The sequence below is a fragment of the Rosa chinensis genome, chromosome 7, assembly GCF_002994745.2.
Source record: "Rosa chinensis cultivar Old Blush chromosome 7, RchiOBHm-V2, whole genome shotgun sequence".
Taxonomy (NCBI): domain Eukaryota; kingdom Viridiplantae; phylum Streptophyta; class Magnoliopsida; order Rosales; family Rosaceae; genus Rosa; species Rosa chinensis.
In genome coordinates this window covers 19,267,773-19,286,572 of record NC_037094.1, presented here as the reverse complement: position 1 = coordinate 19,286,572, position 18,800 = coordinate 19,267,773, and the positions used below count along the sequence as shown (strand labels likewise).

The following is an 18,800-nucleotide window of genomic DNA, read 5'->3' as shown; positions in this document are numbered from 1 at the left end:
CTTACGTGACAACGCCACCGTCTTTGCATGGTCCTATGCAGACATGCCTGGCATCTCCACTGAAATAATCACCCATAAACTGACCATCAAACCCTCTTTCTATCCTATCAAGCAGAAGCGGAGGGCCTTTGATGAGGAAAAATACCGGGCAATCGGACAGGAGGTCGCCAAACTACGGGACATTGGATTCATCCGCCAGGTCATCTACCCCCAATGGATCTCAAATCTGGTAATGGTGAAGAAGCCCAGCGGCAAGTGGCGGATGTGCGTCGACTTCAAAAACCTAAACAAGGCATGCCCAAAAGATAGTTTCCCGCTACCTCGTATCGATCAGCTGGTCGATGCAACCGCCGGACACGAACTCCTCAGCATGATGGATGCTTTCTCTGGATACAACCAGATCAAAATGCACCCCAGCGACCAAGAATGCACCACCTTCACCACCGACAAAGGCCTTTACTGCTACAATGTCATGCCTTTTGGTCTGAAGAACGCCGGTGCAACTTATCAGCGGTTGATGAACGCAATGTTCGCTGAGCATCTGGGAAAAATCATCGAGGTCTATGTGGACGACATGCTGGTCAAGAGCATAAAGGCCAGCGGACATGTGGCAAACCTCAGGATCATAGTAACCATCCTCCTGGCCTATGGTATGCGCCTCAACCCAGAAAAATGTTTCTTTGCAGTCACCGCCAGCAAATTTCTGGGTTACATCGTCAGCGAGCGAGGTATCGAGGCTAACCCAGACAAGGTACAGGCCATCCTTGACCTGTCGGACCCGAAGTATAAAGTAGACGTCCAGTGTCTCCAGGGCAAGTTAACCGCCCTTTCTCGATTCATCTCTCGACTTACTGACAAGTGCGCCCCATTCTTCAAACTCCTCAAAACAACTCACAAGAAGGTCATTGACTGGAACCCAGAATGTCAGGCGGCGTTCCAAGGTCTAAATGAGTATTTGGCGGCAGTCCCTCTCCTTTCTGTCCCCGTCCAAGGAGAGACACTATTCATATATCTGGCGGTCTCGGCAACGGCAATAAGTTGCGCCATTGTTCGGCGGGAGGGTCAGGATGAACTCCCAGTATTCTACGCCGGCAGAGGTATGAACGGAGCAGAAACAAGGTATCCACCGTTGGAAAGGCTGGCGCTTGCACTTATCGTTGCCGCCAGACGCCTTCGGCAGTATTTCCAGGCCCACACGATCCATGTGTTGACCAATCAACCGCTGAGACAGGTGATGCAGAACCCTGAACACTCAGGGCGACTCAGCAAGTGGGCGATTGAGCTCAGCGAATTTGACATCGAGTACAAGCCAAAAACCGCCATGAAGGGCCAGGCAGTAGCAGACTTCATCGCTGAACTTACTGAGCGTCAACCAGAACCCGGTACTCAAGCACAGCCCGGAACAGAAATGGTAACCGGTACAGGGGTACTTACCCCACAGTCAGGATGGGACCTACATGTGGACGGCTCCGCCTGCGCCAAGGCCAGCGGCGCCGGGGTCATCCTAACCGGACCCGGGGGACTGAAGGCAGAATATGCGTTGAAATTCAACTTCAAAGCTTCAAACAATATGGCGGAGTACGAGGCGCTCATCGCCGGCCTACTCCTCGCCATTGACTCAGGAGCTGACAGCGTCAACATATTCAGCGACTCCCAACTAGTCGTCAACCAGGTCAACGACAGCTTCCAAGCCAAGGACCAGCAGCTAGCGGCATATCTGGGGTACGTCAAAACGTTGCTAAAAAAGTTCAAGTTTCACACAATCACACAAATCCCCAGGGAAAAGAACGCTAAGGCTGATTCCCTGGCGAGACTGGCAACCGCCCAACCACATCAGAGTCCGGCGGACACAAGGGTGGAGTATCTTAACAAACCAAGCATCACAAAGACTCTGGCGGAAATCTTCAACATTCAGGTCGACCCCAGCTGGATGGACGAAATCATCGCATACAAGCGCAGCGGAACATTGCCAGAAGATAAGGTCCAGGCAAGGCAGCTCCAACGAAGAGCAACCCGCTACAACATCCAGCACGGCAAACTCTACCGCCAGGGATTCACCCATCCAAACCTCCGCTGTCTAACCCCAGAGGAGGGAAGGGTTGTCCTAACTGAAATCCATAGCGGAGAATGCGGAAACCACTCGGGCGCCAGATCCCTGGCCAACCGCACAATGCGACAAGGGTACTTCTGGCCCACACTTGGCGATGACGCCCGGCGGATTTCGAGGTCTTGCCACAAATGCCAGCAATTCGCAGATCTCCCACACGCACCAGCAGAACCACTGTCAATCATCGTGGGCCCATGGATTCATTCTACGTGGGGCCTTGATCTGATGGGCAAATTCCAAACTGCCAAGGGCCAGTTCAAATACATCATTGTTGCCATCGATTACAACACCAAGTGGATAGAGGCAGAGCCACTGACGGCAATAACTACCGCCAAGGTAATTCACTTCCTTTGGAAGAATATCTATTGCCGCTACGGTGTCCCGCACACAATCATCACAGATAACGGCACACAGTTCAATAATGACGAGCTCATCTCCTTCACCATCAACTTGGGCACCAAGCTGAGGTTTGCATCTGTCGCCCACCCCCAGACCAACGGCCAGGTCGAAGCGGCAAACAAGATAATCAAAAAATTGTTAAAAAAGAAGCTCGACGACGCCAAGGGTTTATGGGCGGAGAAACTCCCAGAAGTCCTGTGGGCCATCCGAACAACTCCAACCTCCGCCACCGGAGAAACTCCTTTTTGTATGATGTTCGGCACAGAGGCTGTCTTACCCATTGAAGTTACCCAACCTACCGCTAAAGTCGAAGGCTACTGCCCAGAGACCAACAACGCCGGCGTCAATTTAGACAGGGACCTCCTAGAAGAGAGAAGACTCGAGGCCCATTTACACAATCTGCAAAACAAGCAACGGGTATCACGTTTTTACAACGCCAGAGTCAGGGCCCGGAACCTCCAACTGGGGGACTTGGTCATGAAAGAAGTCATTCCGCCACCGACAAAACTCCGCCCAACATGGGAAGGCCCATACAAAATTGTGGAAGTCGTTAGCCCAGGCACCTTCTACTTAATGGACAAGGACGGCGTCACAACGCCCCGCCCTTGGAATACTGAACACCTTCGGTATTATTACAAATAGTCAAACCGCTACCCATGCGCATCTTGACTTAGCTAAATTTTTTGTTCGAATGTTTAGCTAAGGGAAGCTACCCAACGGGTACTACCCCACTTTTGTACGCTGATCAGTCAGCCATCAATGAAACGAGGAATTATTCAGACCATTGTTACCAAGTCTAGCACCGAGGGCAACTGGCAACGCCAGCAAGCGTCGGCGGACTCCGTCCGCTACGCGGTGCACTTGGACCAATCTTAATTCCTTTAATGTTCCATTGATCGACAAAAGAAAATATAACTCAATAGTACTACACACACATCATGGCAAACCAAGTCAGAAATGCACTTCATTTCACAAAATTCGGTACAAGCTAGTATGCCTCAGCGGCTACACAAAAAAAAAAAAAAAATAACTTCGGAGATCTCAGATAGGTTCAGCGATTGGCTTCGGCCTCTGCTGCTTCGACGGCTGGCGGCGCGACCGATCGGCTCGCTTGATCGGACCCTCGGGCTGTCGGACTGGGAGTCTCTAGGGTGCCGTCGGCTCGGGTGTGTGCCTCCAGAAACCCGGCACGTGACACCTCCGACGGGGTCTGCTGGGGGGTTTGCTGGGACCCTTCCGTCGGATGCGGGCCACTTTCCCCGCTGCCTGAATGAGTACCTGCAGCTTGGGCAGGCACGACTTCTGGCTCCGCCGGGGCACTCTGGACCAGCGGCACGTCAGGCTGTGAGGCCTTTACAAAATCAATGGCACCCTTCCGCTTCAACATGTCTACGTTTGCTCGGGCACCAGCTTTCGCCGCCTCAATCATCGCCTTTTTATACTCCGCCGACAGCTTGTACGCTTCAACGGCGGCGGCTGCAGAGGCACTCTGTTCCGCTGTCAGGCGACCAACCTCACCATCCAGCCGCTTCATCTCATCCAGTCTGGCGGCAGACTCCCGCTGCACTATAATAAGCTTCTTGTCCTTGGCGGCTATCTTCTCCTTCAGCAGCCCAATCTCCTGCTCCAACTTGGAGACATATTCATTCCTCTCCAGATCCCGCCGGATAGCCGCATTCAGTTTGCCACGGGCGTCCGCATAATCGCACTCCGCCTTAACCAATCCCCGCTGGATCTCCGCCACTCTCTCCTTGGCCTCCGCCAACTCCCTCTGGAGACCTTCGATTTCTCCCCTGAGCTCCGCCTCAATCCGGGGCTGCTTAGACGCCGCCACGAACATATCGTGTAACCCCGCCGATACTTGACCAAACGCAGAGCTGAAGGGCGATTGGTCAATTGCCGTCGGGCGCGATATGCCCGCCAGACCCCCGAACCCCAGCCGCTCACACAGATGGAAGAGGAACTCTCGCTCCCCTTCTGTCATGAACGGCGCGTACTCGGCAAAGGAGTCCAGATCACTGACGGGGGGCGCCTCTCCCTCCGCCACTGCAACCTTCGATGCAGTTTGTCGGGCCTTCTTTTGTTGGCGGACCCCGATAACCACCTCTTCTTCCTCTTCCTCGGCGGGGGAGTCAGGCTGCCGGCGCCTCTTCTCCAGCGCCCTTTGTGTGCCAGCAGCGGTCCTCGTCACCCGCACTGGCGGCTCACCCCTGGCCTCGGTAGCAGTCTCCGTTGAAGGTACCGCCTTCTTTTGAGGACCGCGCCTGGTGGCAGGCATCCGTTCCCGCTGCCCGGTAGCAACGGTTCCCCTCTCCCCGCCATCCGCCTGAGTCCCCGCCTGCACCGTAGGCAGACCATCTTCGCCAAGGTGAGACTGGTGTGGCATTGCCATCTCCACCGGAACCTCGGAGTGACTCAACGCCAACGTCTCCGGGTTCACCACGGTCTGCTGGGCCGCCAGCCCCTCAGCATACATGGCCTCCAAAAAGTTTTCTATCTCCGCCCGATCCATCGCCTTCTCGAACGCGTCGCGACTTGATTTGTTGCCCGGCGGAGTTTCTATAAAAAAAGAGAGAAGGGAAAGCCAGCCACCAGTCAGACACAATTCAATTATAAAACGAAACGACAGGGTAGGATCCTCACCAATAGAGCGTGTTAGTCGCAGGTCGACCAATAACTCCCAACCAGTTAGCAAGCGGAAATCAAGCAGGTTCCGGTTCCGCCAGCAACCTCTGATCCTCGCCACCCGGCACTCTTCTGCACGCGTCAACGTATACCGGAGTCCCGCTGCACAAGACAAACACGTCGTAAGAATACAAGTTCAAGCATGTAGGCACGCCAAACATTTTCAGCGGACACAGGCCACCAACCTCGAATAGGTTGGAACTCGGACTTAATCCTAAATGACGGCCCTTCCTCGTTAGACCTAGCGTGGTACTCCCAACCGTCGGTAGCGACGCAAAAGGTCCCCCGCCAATAGGACATGGAGTCCCTCAGATTCTCGATCAGCTTGGGCGCTCCCTGCCGGCGACTCAAATTTACTTGCCCGTGGCAACCTTGGCGCTTCACATATACTAACTCGTAGAAATGGAGCACTTCCGCCACGGTAGGCCCCTCGCACCCCGACAAGCGCCACAAGGAGTTCATCGCCAACATCAACCGCCACATGTTTGGACAGATCTGACCGAAGGCAAGGCCAAACTCACAAACAAGGATTTGAAGATTGGGCACTAGCGGAAGTGTCACCCCTTGGCGGAATATGGCCTCGTGCACGGCCGCACACCCCGTCGGGAGAATCGACGCCTTCTCATCAGCCGTCGGTGGTCGCAGCTTCACCGACCCCGGCAAGTGGAACGCCTGCTTCAGTCGAGCGACAGCAGCACCGTTCATCCCCCCTCCCGCCTCGTCAACGGCTGTCCCATCCGGGAGGAACCACGCCGACTCAACATTTTGCTCCGCTGCCTCTTCCTCCCCGGCGGAGCCGCTAGCAGCACTATTGCTTGCCAAGCGTTCGTCGCGCCTAACCTTGGCGGCAGCGGCCTCACCCGCCCTAGAGCTCTCTGAACGCGAACCACGGGCCATAGTTGCTTCCCAGGGGATAGTCTGTAACGGCTCAACTTCTAGCGGTTCTGGCAGTGAGGATCCTGCATGGGCAGACGGACGCAACGAATCAATAAAAACCCCATCCGCCGCGCTGAGCGACACGTCAGACCCGGAATCCTCACTGCTCGAAATCTCTATAACGCTAGCCATCCCAAAACCCTAAAACCCACATCAGTTAGCACAAACATAGATCTAGCCTATTCTCGCATCAGTTATAGCCAAAATAATCAAGAACAAAACCCAGAAAACCCCAAAGTGTAAACAAACACACTCAACCCAGACTCGACTATCCAAATCCTAAAACCAATGAACGCATTGGCCAACCATCATTCAATCCCCCACAAAAAACCCCCATCTCACACCTCAGAGCACACCCAGAAAAGCAAACACTACAAAACCCAGAAACTAGCAGAAACAAATAGCAGAAGACAGAGATCCGAATACCAACCTCAGTGATGCAATCTCCGGCACGGTGGTGCACAGGTACGACCAACGTCTCTGGGAGTAGTGTATCCAAACTTCGGTAGGCTCCTTCTCCGGTTTCGAACAAACGGTGGCTAAGCTTTCAAAATTTTCACAAAGTGTCGAATCCCCCAGAATTTCCCCCCTTTTTATATAGGCCCCAACGCGTCCTCGACCGTCCGCTCCATACCAACATCCCTTGTTAGCCGTACACGTGTCGTACATCTCCACTCACTCTCCGGATTGCCCGAAGCGTCATCTCAGTTACAAAACCCACAGTTACTATCATTAAAGGCTAGAAGACGGACAGGCTTAGCAGACAAGCCTACGCACGCTAACCCGCTGTGGGCACGACACGTATTAACCACCGAAGGGGCAACTTCGAGAAATCCGCCAGCGGAACGTCTCCCTTGTCACCTTCCAAGGAGTGAAGTCTCCGCTGAGCAAATCCGCCAGCGGAACTTCTCCCTTGTCACCTTCCAAGGAGTGAAGTCTCCGCTGAGCAAATCCGCCAGCGGAACGTCTCCCTTGTCACCTTCCAAGGAGTGAAGTCTCCGCTGAGCAAATCCGCCAGCGGAACGTCTCCCTTGTCACCTCCCAAGGAGTGAAGTCTCCGCTGAGCAAATCCGCCAGCGGAACTTCTCCCTTGTCACCTTCCAAGGAGTGAAGTCTCCGCTGAGCAAATCCGCCAGCGGAACTTCTCCCTTGTCACCTTCCAAGGAGTGAAGTCTCCGCTGAGCAAATCCGCCAGCGGAACGTCTCCCTTGTCACCTTCCAAGGAGTGAAGTCTCCGCTGAGCAAATCCGCCAGCGGAACGTCTCCCTTGTCACCTTCCAAGGAGTGAAGTCTCCGCTGAGCAAATCCGCCAGCGGAACTTCTCCCTTGTCACCTTCCAAGGAGTGAAGTCTCCGCTGAGCAAATCCGCCAGCGGAACGTCTCCCTTGTCACCTTCCAAGGAGTGAAGTCTCCGCTGAGCAAATCCGCCAGCGGAACTTCTCCCTTGTCACCTTCCAAGGAGTGAAGTCTCCGCTGAGCAAATCCGCCAGCGGAACTTCTCCCTTGTCACCTTCCAAGGAGTGAAGTCTCCGCTGAGCAAATCCGCCAGCGGAACTTCTCCCTTGTCATCCTCCAAGCGACGAAGTCTCCGCTGAGTGAAACCCCGCCAGCGGAACTTCTCCCTTGCCATCCTGCAAGCGCGATGTCTGTCGCTACACACCTCTGGCGGAATCCCTTTTTCATCTTGCAAAAACAACCGCCAGGCACGTCTATCAGACGCTGCTTCCTGCTGCATCCAGCGGGGGATGTCCGTCAAACGGAAAATCCCGAGGCTACGCCTCACTGACAACGACCGCTACGCGGCGTTACCGTCAGACCGTCCCTACGGGACACGGGGACTAGTCACAGTCTACGACTGCCCTGATCAGGCAATTTGACCCCCGTCATTTGGGTGCTAAAACATTGGGCTCGCTACCCAACACCCTCTGCTCCGTGCAGCCCCCCTCATCAAACAATTCAACGACCATCCGGAGGTCTATCTTCGCCGGGGAGTGGGGGACTCCCTGGGGGGCCCAGCAGGGGCCCACCCGAAAGGGTATAAAGCGTTTGCTCAGTAAAACCAACGGTTGACAACGCACTGACGCTAATTATGCTCTTGCAAGTCTAGCGGAGGACAACGCTTCAAACCGCCGAACAACTCCCCAACCAAGATTGCCCTCCTTGACTGGGGACTTGGGGGACTTGTACATACGTGTACATTTGCAAACATAATTAGCTATAATGGGCCATGCTCATTGTACCGCCAAAGGTACTAATTCCAACCAAAGGAATGACATGCGAACACACTGCCAGGCGGGCTACAGCCTCGGCGTCGGACCGCCTCCAGATCGCCACCCACGCGCCGCCACGCGCCGCGCCAAGTTAAGCATCAGAAGCTTCTGAAACTAAGAACTGAAGCATATCAGTCCCACATCGAAAACAAAGACAAGATCAGTCTCTTCCTCACCTATAAAAGGTTCTCTCCTCTCTCCTCATTAATCACGCATTCAATACTTACCTACGGTTATCTTGTCAACATAAATACATTGACTAACTTAGGCATCGGAGAATTGAAGACCGCCCAGCGCGGTCTCCCTCTGACGCCCGTTGTATTTTACTTGACAGGTAACGGGAATCACAACATAAGTACAAGTATCGATCCGCCCACCGGATCAGCGTTAACTAAGGTTTGGCCACCGCTAGACTTTCAGACATTAACAAACACCTTGGCATTTACCCATCTCTATATCCTCGAACCTTCTAGTCTTATTTGGTGGACGTGACATGTTGAGTAATCTTGTTACTGTGAATATTTTTACGTTCTATATGCTGTAAAATTTTCTTACCTTAAAGGTGTTTTTCCTGGTGCACAGCAATTTGATGTAGCTGCGTTGTTATTTGGACCACACACACCAAGGGAGTATGTGCAGGGCTCGCAAGCCGAATGGCTGCATATGCAGGTTGGTGGTAGCTTTGAAAGAACAACATAAACTCGGAATATAAACTCTTCAAGTCCCAATTGGTTCGGAATGTGCTTAATTAGTTTTGCATCTGGTGTAATAGAAATCTATTTTCTGAATGTACTAATGTAGTGTGAACCTGGTAGTATATCATATTAGCAGTTACAAGACTTTGTGCCAGTGGATTCTCTACTAAGCTCACTCAACAGCGAAAGTAAAGGTTGTTGTTGATGCAACTTCTGCTAGCATCTTCATTGTCATCATAAAGTGTGTTCTTCAAGACTTGGTTGGTTTCAACATTTTACTAAATTTTGTTAGAAAACTAGTTCAGTTGATGTAATGACTTTGTAGGATATATGGATGAATGTATTGGATTTTAACATAAATGAATGTGTTTTGGATGTGATGTCATTTTGAATGTCTATCATACCGTTCAATCCAGCTAAAAACTATTGTCTAATAATTGATCATCACAAAATGCCTAACAAAAACTGTTGTATGAGCCGTCTAACTATAATACGATAAGGACTAAAAGAATGAGAAAGTCATTGTCCAGCAAAACAACAAACAACAGTTTTTTGGAGAAATCTATAGTATCAGTAATGGATGGACAATGGGATTTGCAAGTACATATTGTCTGATTAAGCCTTCAGACAACAGCAAGCATATAAGCCCCTGTTGTCTGGCATAGCCTTCAGACAACAGAAAGCATATAAGCCCCTGTTGTCTGGCATAGCCTTCAGACAACAGCAAGCATATAAGCCCCTGTTGTGTGGCACAACATTCAGACAACAGTAAGTATATAAGCCGCTGTTGTTTTTCTTGGTGTTCAGACAACAGACAGCATAGTAGTCGCTGTTGTAGTAAACTTTATCAGACGACAGTTTTTTGGTATTGTCTGATCCATGTATCAGACGGCATTGAGATAGACAACAGCAAAGTCTATAATCAGACGACAGTGAAAAACTGTCGTCTGATTGAAAAATTGGTGTAGTGAGTTATTATTTTTTGCTTGTGTAGTAGTTGATTTGTTGCTTCGCAGGGAGCTCATGTTGGTGTCTTGGTGGGGGATTACGAACATAATGTTAGTGGAATACACGACCGAGGCCTACTGCATGTTTTTTTTTTTTTTTTACTATCTCCTTTGCATGTGACTTGCTAGGTAGCTGGTGCTCTAATGTAGGAATCTGCTATAAATGTTGGCCCTTGTGTAGATAATTGTAATATGCAGGTGCGTAGCGCGTAGAGTTGTGAGTTGGTATAACATTATTTGGTGTTGACTGCAGTGAGTTTCGTATTGCATTTTTTTTTGACACTCTGCTTGTATGCAATGTGTTAGGACATTGGCATTAGTGATTTGGCGAAAGAATCTACTGCGGACGATAGTCTTTGTGAGGATGACCATATTGAGCGGGTGCGTAGTGTTCTAAGTTGTTATTGCATGATTTGGCTCTGACCGCGGTGTGTTTTGGACACAACTTTTAGCCCCCATGATTATGTGGAGTATGGGAAAACAGAGTCCGCATAATCAAGTTTTTGGTTGTGAATTTTGCATGTTGCGTTAGTGTCAAGCTGTGCGTTTCTCAATTTTTTTTTTTCTTTTGCAGGGCGGATCAGATTTGTTAGGGGTTGGAGGGACATTGTTTGAGCCCCACCTCCCTGAGACAATACCGGGGGACAACGACGTTACTGCGACAATCTTGGTCAGTAGAGGAACTCCACTTTGTGCTTCCTCTTATCGCTCTCTTGCTCCTAACTCAGATAAATCAGGAAATGTGTCGAGGGCTGATTTGGAGATGCGGTTTAGAAAGTTTCTTGCTTGTTTCGACACTGAGGATTGCTTAAGTATTACTATCGATGACATTGCGCGCCCATTGAGTGGCATCAAATCTTCATTTGAGGGTGGGAAAGTCCCCTCGGAGTTCGTGGCTCCACTTACTAAATTTGCTGAAAGGTACGGCGGGGGTGATTTTTCTAGCTTGTTTGTAGATGGAAAAAGTGCCCGTTAGAAACAAAAATTGGTTGAGGAGTTTGGTTCCGTGTTGTACAACATGGAGATTGAAGAAGTGAAAAATGAGGAAACTTTTTTAATTTGGAGGGATGCATGCCGTGACATCATAGATTGGGGGCTTAAGGTCGACTTCATGCTTGATTATTTGAAGCAGGCTGCCAAGGATTTCTTTGGTTATATGCTCAAACCTAGTGGATCAGAAAGTAGTTGCAGGGAGATCATTCAAATGGAGGAAGATGTATCCAAGTTGAGGGAAAAGCTTTCGCATCTTGAACAACAATTAGGAAAGGCGCGAGAAGACTTATGCACCAAGCTTGGTGATGACATTAGCTTAGATAGCAAGTCCTGCATATTAAGATCTTCTTGGGTTGCTCAGAGCCATGCAACTCATGGCCTGTATTAGTTCTGCTTTGTAACATTGTCGACTCCTTCTTTTGTAAGACTTGGAATAGGGATTTTGTCATTGCCAATGTGACTTTGGTCTGATCAACTTGGTTGCTACTTTGTATTTGTCGTGCATAAATGACTTCGCATTTGCTTCCTCTTTTTTTTTTTTTTCTTTTTTTTTTTTCAGGAAAGCAGGATGAGAGAGAGACGTTCTTATTTATAAGTACTTCTCTATTGCTGGAAAGATTACAAGCTTGTGATACCACCATGGGGGTGTGTTTACAAAAAAAAAAAACCTTGGAATTGAAGTACTGGAGAAGCAATTCTTGTAGAAAATAAAACAACTGAAATTACGGGACTAGCAATAGTAGAGTTTCAGTCATTTGTCATTAATGGGACTTGTGGGGGTTCCGTCGGTAATGGAGGCAAGCACGTAATAGCCACTGCTGTGAGATTCTTTGATGATGAATGGCCCTTCCCATTGCGGTGCAAACTTTGAAGGGCCAGAAACTTGCTTTCTCACCCAGTCGACTGTTCTAAGCACAAGGTCACCTTCCTTGAACATCCTTTCTTTGACTGTCCTGTTGTAGGCCTGGGTAACCCTTTTGTGATATGCTGCTATCTTTTCTTCAGCTTGCTGTCTTTACTCATCTGCTGCTTCCAAGTCTATGAGCCGCCAATGGGAGCAAGATTCAGCATCCCATTCCGTGTCATTCACTGTCAGTATTCTGGCTGTCGGGACTGCTAGTTCTACTGGAGAAATGGCTTCTGATCCATACACCAGCGAGTAAGGGGAGAAACCAGTAGCAGTTCTGGGTGAGGTGCGGTAGGCCCATAAGGCATCCGGAAGATGGGTACTCCATCCTTGCTCATATTCGAACACCATTTTGCTCAGAATTCTTAGTAATGTCTTGTTTGTAGCTTCTGCCTGTCCGTTTCCCTGAGGGTAATAAGGAGTGGACTTGCGATGCTTGATCCCATATCCTCTGAGCATTTTGCTGACTTCTTGGTTTACAAAAGGGGTTCCATTGTCTGTGACAATCTTGTAGGGGATCCCATGCCTTCAGACGATGTATTCCCTTATGAAGTTACATACCGCAGTTCCTGTGGCCTTGCGAAGGGGAATAGCTTCCACCCACTTTGTAAATGATTCCGTTGCTGTGATGATCCAAACACACCCATTGGATGCTGGATTGATTTTTCCTACAAAGTCGAGCCCCCAAGTGTGGAAGGGCCAAGGTGTTCGCATGTCTTGAAGAGTGGCTGATGGCTTGTGAGTTTGATTGGCATGTGCTTGGCATGAGTGGCATTTCTTCACCTTTAGGTGGGCGTCTTTTTGCATTGTTGGCCAATGATAGCCAAGACTCAACAGCTGACGGTAAAGCTTTCTTTTCCCTTGATGTTCACCGCATTCTCCTGCATGCATCTCTTCTAACACTTGCTGTGATTCTGCAGCTCCAAGACATCGCAGTGGTTTTCCATTGAATCCTCTTCTATACAAGACTCCCCCATCCATAAAGTACCTCTTCGATGTCCTCATTAACTTGTATCTAAGGTTTGCATCCGTCGGAAGGACTTTGTCAAGCAGGAACTCAAAATATGGGGTTCTCCAATCGTCTGCCGTTGTCGTTATAAGGACTTCCCCTTCTAAGGGTAACACAGAACATTTGGAGCATGCAGCCTGTATTTCAGAAGCTTGTTCTTTCATCTTTGGCCAATAATACCCTTTTCGTTCTAGCCTCCTCTATAGACTTACCACTTGCTCCAATCCGCAGGTAGCCTCGTGTACTTCACTCAATTTCTGCTTGGCTTCTTTTTCACAAATGCACCTGGCTAGAACACCGCTCGAGAGTCGCTTGTACAGCTCCTTATGAAGGAGCATATATTCCTTCACATTCTTCAGATCGTGTCTCTTGCTTCGGCATATTAGGCTGCTTATAATTGGTTTTCGCCAATCATCCTCTTCGGGTAGTTCTGGAAGAGCTAATGCTTCTATGGATGGCTTGCTTTTCCGAGTAACCATGACATTTGGCTGCTCCTTTGTGAACAACAGTTTAGACCCGAGGGTAGCCAAGGCATCTGCGTACCTACTAGTGGATCCGGGTATGTGTTCCAGAGTTGTTTGATCAAACATTCTGATCAGTTTCTGGGCCAAGGTCCTGTATGGTGCTAGGGCTGCTTCCTTTACTGCAAAGTTGCCTCTCATTTGGCTAATAACCAGGTTTGAATCTCCAATGATATTGATATTCCTCATACCCATTTCCACTGCAGTAGACATGCCGATAATAAAAGCTTCATATTCAGCTGTATTATTGGTGCATGGAAAACCCAACTTGAATGACAAAGCTTTGGTGTTGCCTGCAGGGTCTATTAACACGACTCCAGCTCCACCTCCATTACTCGTGGCCGACCCATCAAAGAACAGGGTCCAAGGCTGACGGTCCTCTGTTTCTTCATCGGTGAGCATTCCTACCATTTATGGTAATTCCCCAGGAATGTCTTGCATTAGTGGAATTTCTTTGTTTCTAGGGAATAAAGCAAGCATGTCGACTACTGCTTGTCCCTTAATGGCGCGGGGCATTATGCACTCAATATCAAACTCTGCCAGTTGCAGCAACCACCTAGCCAGCCGGCCAGATAAGATTGGTTTTGTGAGCAGGTACCTTACTGGATCAGTCTTTACCATAAGATAGAGTTTGTGCGCCAGGAAATAATGGCGCAATCTTTGTGCCGCATAGATAAGTGCGAGGCAGATCCTCTCAGCCTTGGGATAGCATGCTTCAGCTTCTCCCAACAAGCGACTCACATAGTACACGGCGCATTCTTCTCCATTTTCATCATCTTAGGCAAGTAAAGCCCCCACTGCAGTGTCAGTTGCAGCTAGGTACAGCTTAAGAGGGACACCAGGGATTGGCGCTTTCATAGTTGGCAGCTTGGTGACGAGTTCCTGCACCTTCTCATAGGCCCTTCCCCATTCTTTGCTCCACACAAACTTGATACCTTTCTTGAGTAGAGGAGTGAAGCCTTTTATTACAGCGGCTAAGCCTGGAATGAAACGCCTGATATATGATAGTCTGCCCAGGAAGCTTTTTAATTCTTTCTGGTTTGATGGCGGTGGAGTGGAAGCTATGGTGTTTGCTTTGTCTGGATCAACATCTATTCCTCTGCTATGCACCACAAAGCCGAGAAATTTCCCGATCGTCATTCCAAATGAACACTTCCTAGGATTCATCTTAATGTTGTACAACCTGCATCTTTTTAGCACTTTTCTTAATATACCCCAGTGTTCCTCTCTTGTCTTGGACTTCACCACTAGATCATCAACATAATCTTCAACTTCCTTTCCCATCATGTCGTGGAAAATAGCGGTCATGGCTCGTTGATAGGTCGCGCCGGCATTCTTCAAACCGAACGGCATGACTGTATAGTGGAAATTTCCATATGGGGTACGGAATGCAGTCTTCTCGGCATCTCTAGTGGCCATCTTGATCTAGTTATAGCCGCTAAAGCCATCCATAAAGGACAACATGCCTTTGCCTGAAGTTGAGTCGATGAGCATGTCCATGTTTGGCAGTGGAAACTCATCCTTCGGACAAGCTCTGTTCAAATCCCTGTAGTTGATACAGACTCTGACTTGACCATTTTTCTTTCTTACCGGAACAACATTCGCAAGCCAAGTGGGGTGCTTAATAGGTTTGATGAAACCACAAGCTAGCAGCTTCTCGATCTCTTGCTTGATTTGTGCCTCATCGTTCGGATGGTAATTTCTTCTTGCTTGCACCACTGGTTTGGTTCCTGGTTCCACATTCAATGTATGGCATACAAGGTTTGGGTCCAAACCAGGCATCTCCTCATAATCCCAAGCAAACACATCCTTGAATTCCTTGAGTAATGCCACAAGATGCTCTCTTTCTTGAGGTGATAGGTTCTTGCTAATGAGTATGGGTTTTTGTACCGCAGGGTCATCACTCAGGTTCACAGCTTCCACTTCTTCAGTCACTGCGGTGGACCCATCTTGCATGCATTTCGGGGCCGGCAAAGCTTCTTGAAGGGTAGGAGATTTAGGTGTCATGGATATCCCTTCTTCTGCGCGGCATTTATTCTCCATGACACCTTCCTGTATGGGGCCTTCCTGCGGGTTACAGCCAGGCCCCGCAACCCGTCATAAGTGGTATATGGTGCGCCCGTTGGGCAGTACAACTTTGGAACACCGCGGTGGAGCTTGAGTGCAAGCATTGGCTTCCCTTCCTTGACTTACCACTGCAGAAAGATCTCCATCACTTATATCTCTGATATCTGGCCATGATGGCAGAGGCATGCCTGAAATTTCAGAAGGAACAGATTCCCCATCAGCCGTGAACTCGTTATAGTACTCAGCTTCGATAAAGTGAGCTTCACTCCGATGGAATGGCAACTGATTCCCTGGTATTCTGATAGGCTTGAGGCCAATTCTCCCTTTAACACATTGGTGATAGGTGGATGGTATTAGCCTGTGCTTATTGAGCCATGGTCGTCCCAGCAAAGCATGGTAGCTTGTGTCCACATTCAAGACTTGAAATTTGGTCCAGGACCGGATTGGTCCTACTTTAAGATCCAGCTGTATGTAGCCTATAGACGTCTCATCTGCCTCCGCAAAACCAGATATTCTCATTTCTGTCTTCACAATTCTTGACTGCGGGATGCTTGTGGCTTTAAGGACATAGAGTGGTATGATATTGAGCGAAGATCCCGTGTCAACAAGCGCCCTCCTCACAAACACATCATTGATCTGAGCCTCTAAGTAAAGAGGTCTCCTGTGGTCCGGATATGGTACCTCCATATCTGCGTCAGTGAAGATTATGGCATTGTCATTCTCCAACATAGAAATTGTTCTTCTTGTTTCCGTAGCGAAGCATTGTGGTCCATATTCCTCAGATATGCTCATCAGGGCTTCAGCAGCAGCATCCCTGGCTTGCGGACCATACTCCAACTGATCAAATAGGGATTTGAACTTGGGGTTTTGTTGGAGTACCTGCGTGGCATGGGGCTGGCGATTTTTGTCCAGGTAACGCTCCATCACATCCTCAACTTCAGTTACATAAAACGCTTGACTCGTCTCACCGCGGGAATAGGCCACGCTTGCTGCGTTATAATGATACGTCTGATTTATGTTCCTGTCTTGGGTTGGCCTCGATACCTCGCTCGCTGACGATGTAGCCCAGAAATTTGCTAGCGGTGACTGCAAAGAAACATTTTTCTGGGTTGAGGCGCATACCGTAGGCCAGGAGGATGGTTACTATGATCCTGAGGTTTGCCACATGTCCGCTGGCCTTTATGCTCTTAACTAGCATGTCATCCACATAGACCTCGATAATTTTTCCCAGATGCTCAGCGAACATGGCGTTCATCAACCGCTGATAAGTTGCACCGGCGTTCTTCAGACCAAAAGGCATGACATTGTAGCAGTAGAGGCCTTTGTCGGTGGTGAAGGTGGTGCATTCTTGGTCGCTGGGGTGCATCTTGATCTGATTGTATCCGGAGAAGGCATCCATCATGCTGAGGAGTTCGTGTCCGGCGGTTGCATCGATCAGCTGATCGATACGAGGTAGCGGGAAACTATCCTTTGGGCATGCCTTGTTTAGATTTTTGAAGTCGACGCACATCCGCCACTTGCCGCTGGGCTTTTTCACCATTACCAGATTTGAGATCCACTGAGGGTAGATGACCTGGCGGATGAATCCAATGTCCCGTAGTTTGACGACCTCCTGTCCGATTGCCCGGTATTTTTCCTCATCAAAAGCCCTCCGCTTCTGCTTGATGGGATAGAAGGAAGGTTTGATGGTCAGCTTATGGGTGATTATTTCAGTGGAGATGCCAGGCATGTCCGCATAGGACCATGCAAAGACGGTGGCGTTGTCACGTAGGAATTGAGTGAGTTCTGCCTCTGCTTCTGGGTCTAGCTGTGCGCCTATGCGGACTATCCTTTCGGGATGCTCGTCTGAGATGCAGACGACCTTCAGCGATGTGTCCGGGTTGACCGGCTCCTTCATTACATATTTCTTCTCCTCATCTCTAGGATCCTCAAAGATATTCGGTGGTGGTGGGTCATTACCCACTGTCAGGATTTCATGGCGGCGTGTTGACCGTGCTACAGTTGTTGAATAGCATTCTCGTGCCAGCTGTTGGCTTCCCCTCACGCAGCCTGTGCCGTTGGGCGTGGGGAACTTCATGAGAAGCATGTATCCGGCAATGATGCATTTGAGCTTATTAAGCGCTGGTCGACCAATGATGGCGTTGTACGAACTAAAACAGTCGACAATGATGAACTCCGTGTGTACCTCCGCCATACAGGGACTAGTGCCAATAACTAGTCGCATGTAATCCGACCCCAGTGGTTGTGTGATGTCACCGGAGAAGCTGAGCAGTGGCTCGTGATCCTGGAGTAGTTTTCTGTTCCGCTTGAGATGGTCGTAGCAACCGCTGAAGATGACGTTGACAGCGGACCCGCTATCCACCAAGATTCTCCCCACCGAGAATTTGCCAAGAATGGCATCGACCAAGAATGGGTCGTCATGGGGTAAATGTACTCCGCGCTCCTCCTCCTCTGAAAAGGTAATAGGTTCCCAACCTGATTTCGGTAGTTTGGCGGATCTTTCGTAGCGGATGTTGCAAACTTCCTTTGGGTGGTTGGCGCGTTCATAGCGCTTTCTTGCCCTGTGAGACATGTTGGTGATTGGAGCACCGCCATCGATGGTGTTGATGCGGCCCAAGGTCTCAACGTTGGCAATCACTGGTGGTGGTTGGCGTACCTTGAACTGCTCCAACTTGCCGTCACGGTACAAAGTCTCAATGGCTGTTTTGAGAGCATTGCAGCTGTTTGTATTGTGGCCGCTGTCCACGTGGTATTTGCACCACTTGCCGGTGTTCCTGGGTTTGCCTGTTTTTGGGTACTTTGGAGGGGTGGCGGTGGGATCTGATCCTTGCACTGATTGTAGATATCTTCATATGAGGCCGTTAGGACCGTGAACACTGCATACCGCTGTGAGGACTCCGTCTGCTTGTTGTTGTTATCCCCATGAGTTGGACGGTTTCCCTTGTAAAAATGCTGCCCCTTCTGCCGCTTGGTTTGGTGGTGGCCCTGCTGCCACTCTCTTTTCTTGTCAGTTGGCGGTGCTGAGGGGGGCTTGTCAGCGGTTTCCTGGTGACTGGAAGATGGTTGTGTTGACCTTGCTGGCGTTGCCGGCGGTGGGGTTTCTCCATATGTAATGAATTCCGCCTGGGCGTGAATGACCGCCTCACTCATGACGTGGTCGTACGTTGCATTGGGATGGTTGTAATTGAGGTGATAGAGGAACGG

At 49.7% G+C, this 18,800-nt stretch overlaps 1 protein-coding gene across 1 annotated transcript; it reads right to left on the bottom strand.

Annotated features, from left to right (window-relative positions):
* Positions 1-12,107: 12,107 nt before the first annotated feature.
* On the bottom strand, positions 12,108-13,940 carry LOC112177546. Its single transcript, XM_024315829.1, has 3 exons — positions 13,221-13,940; positions 12,643-13,145; positions 12,108-12,525 (listed from the first exon to the last, which is right to left on the bottom strand). The coding sequence occupies exons 1-3, from the start codon at positions 13,938-13,940 to the stop codon at positions 12,108-12,110; spliced, it is 1,641 nt and encodes a 546-aa protein (XP_024171597.1).
* Between the last annotated feature and the right edge of the window lie 4,860 nt (positions 13,941-18,800).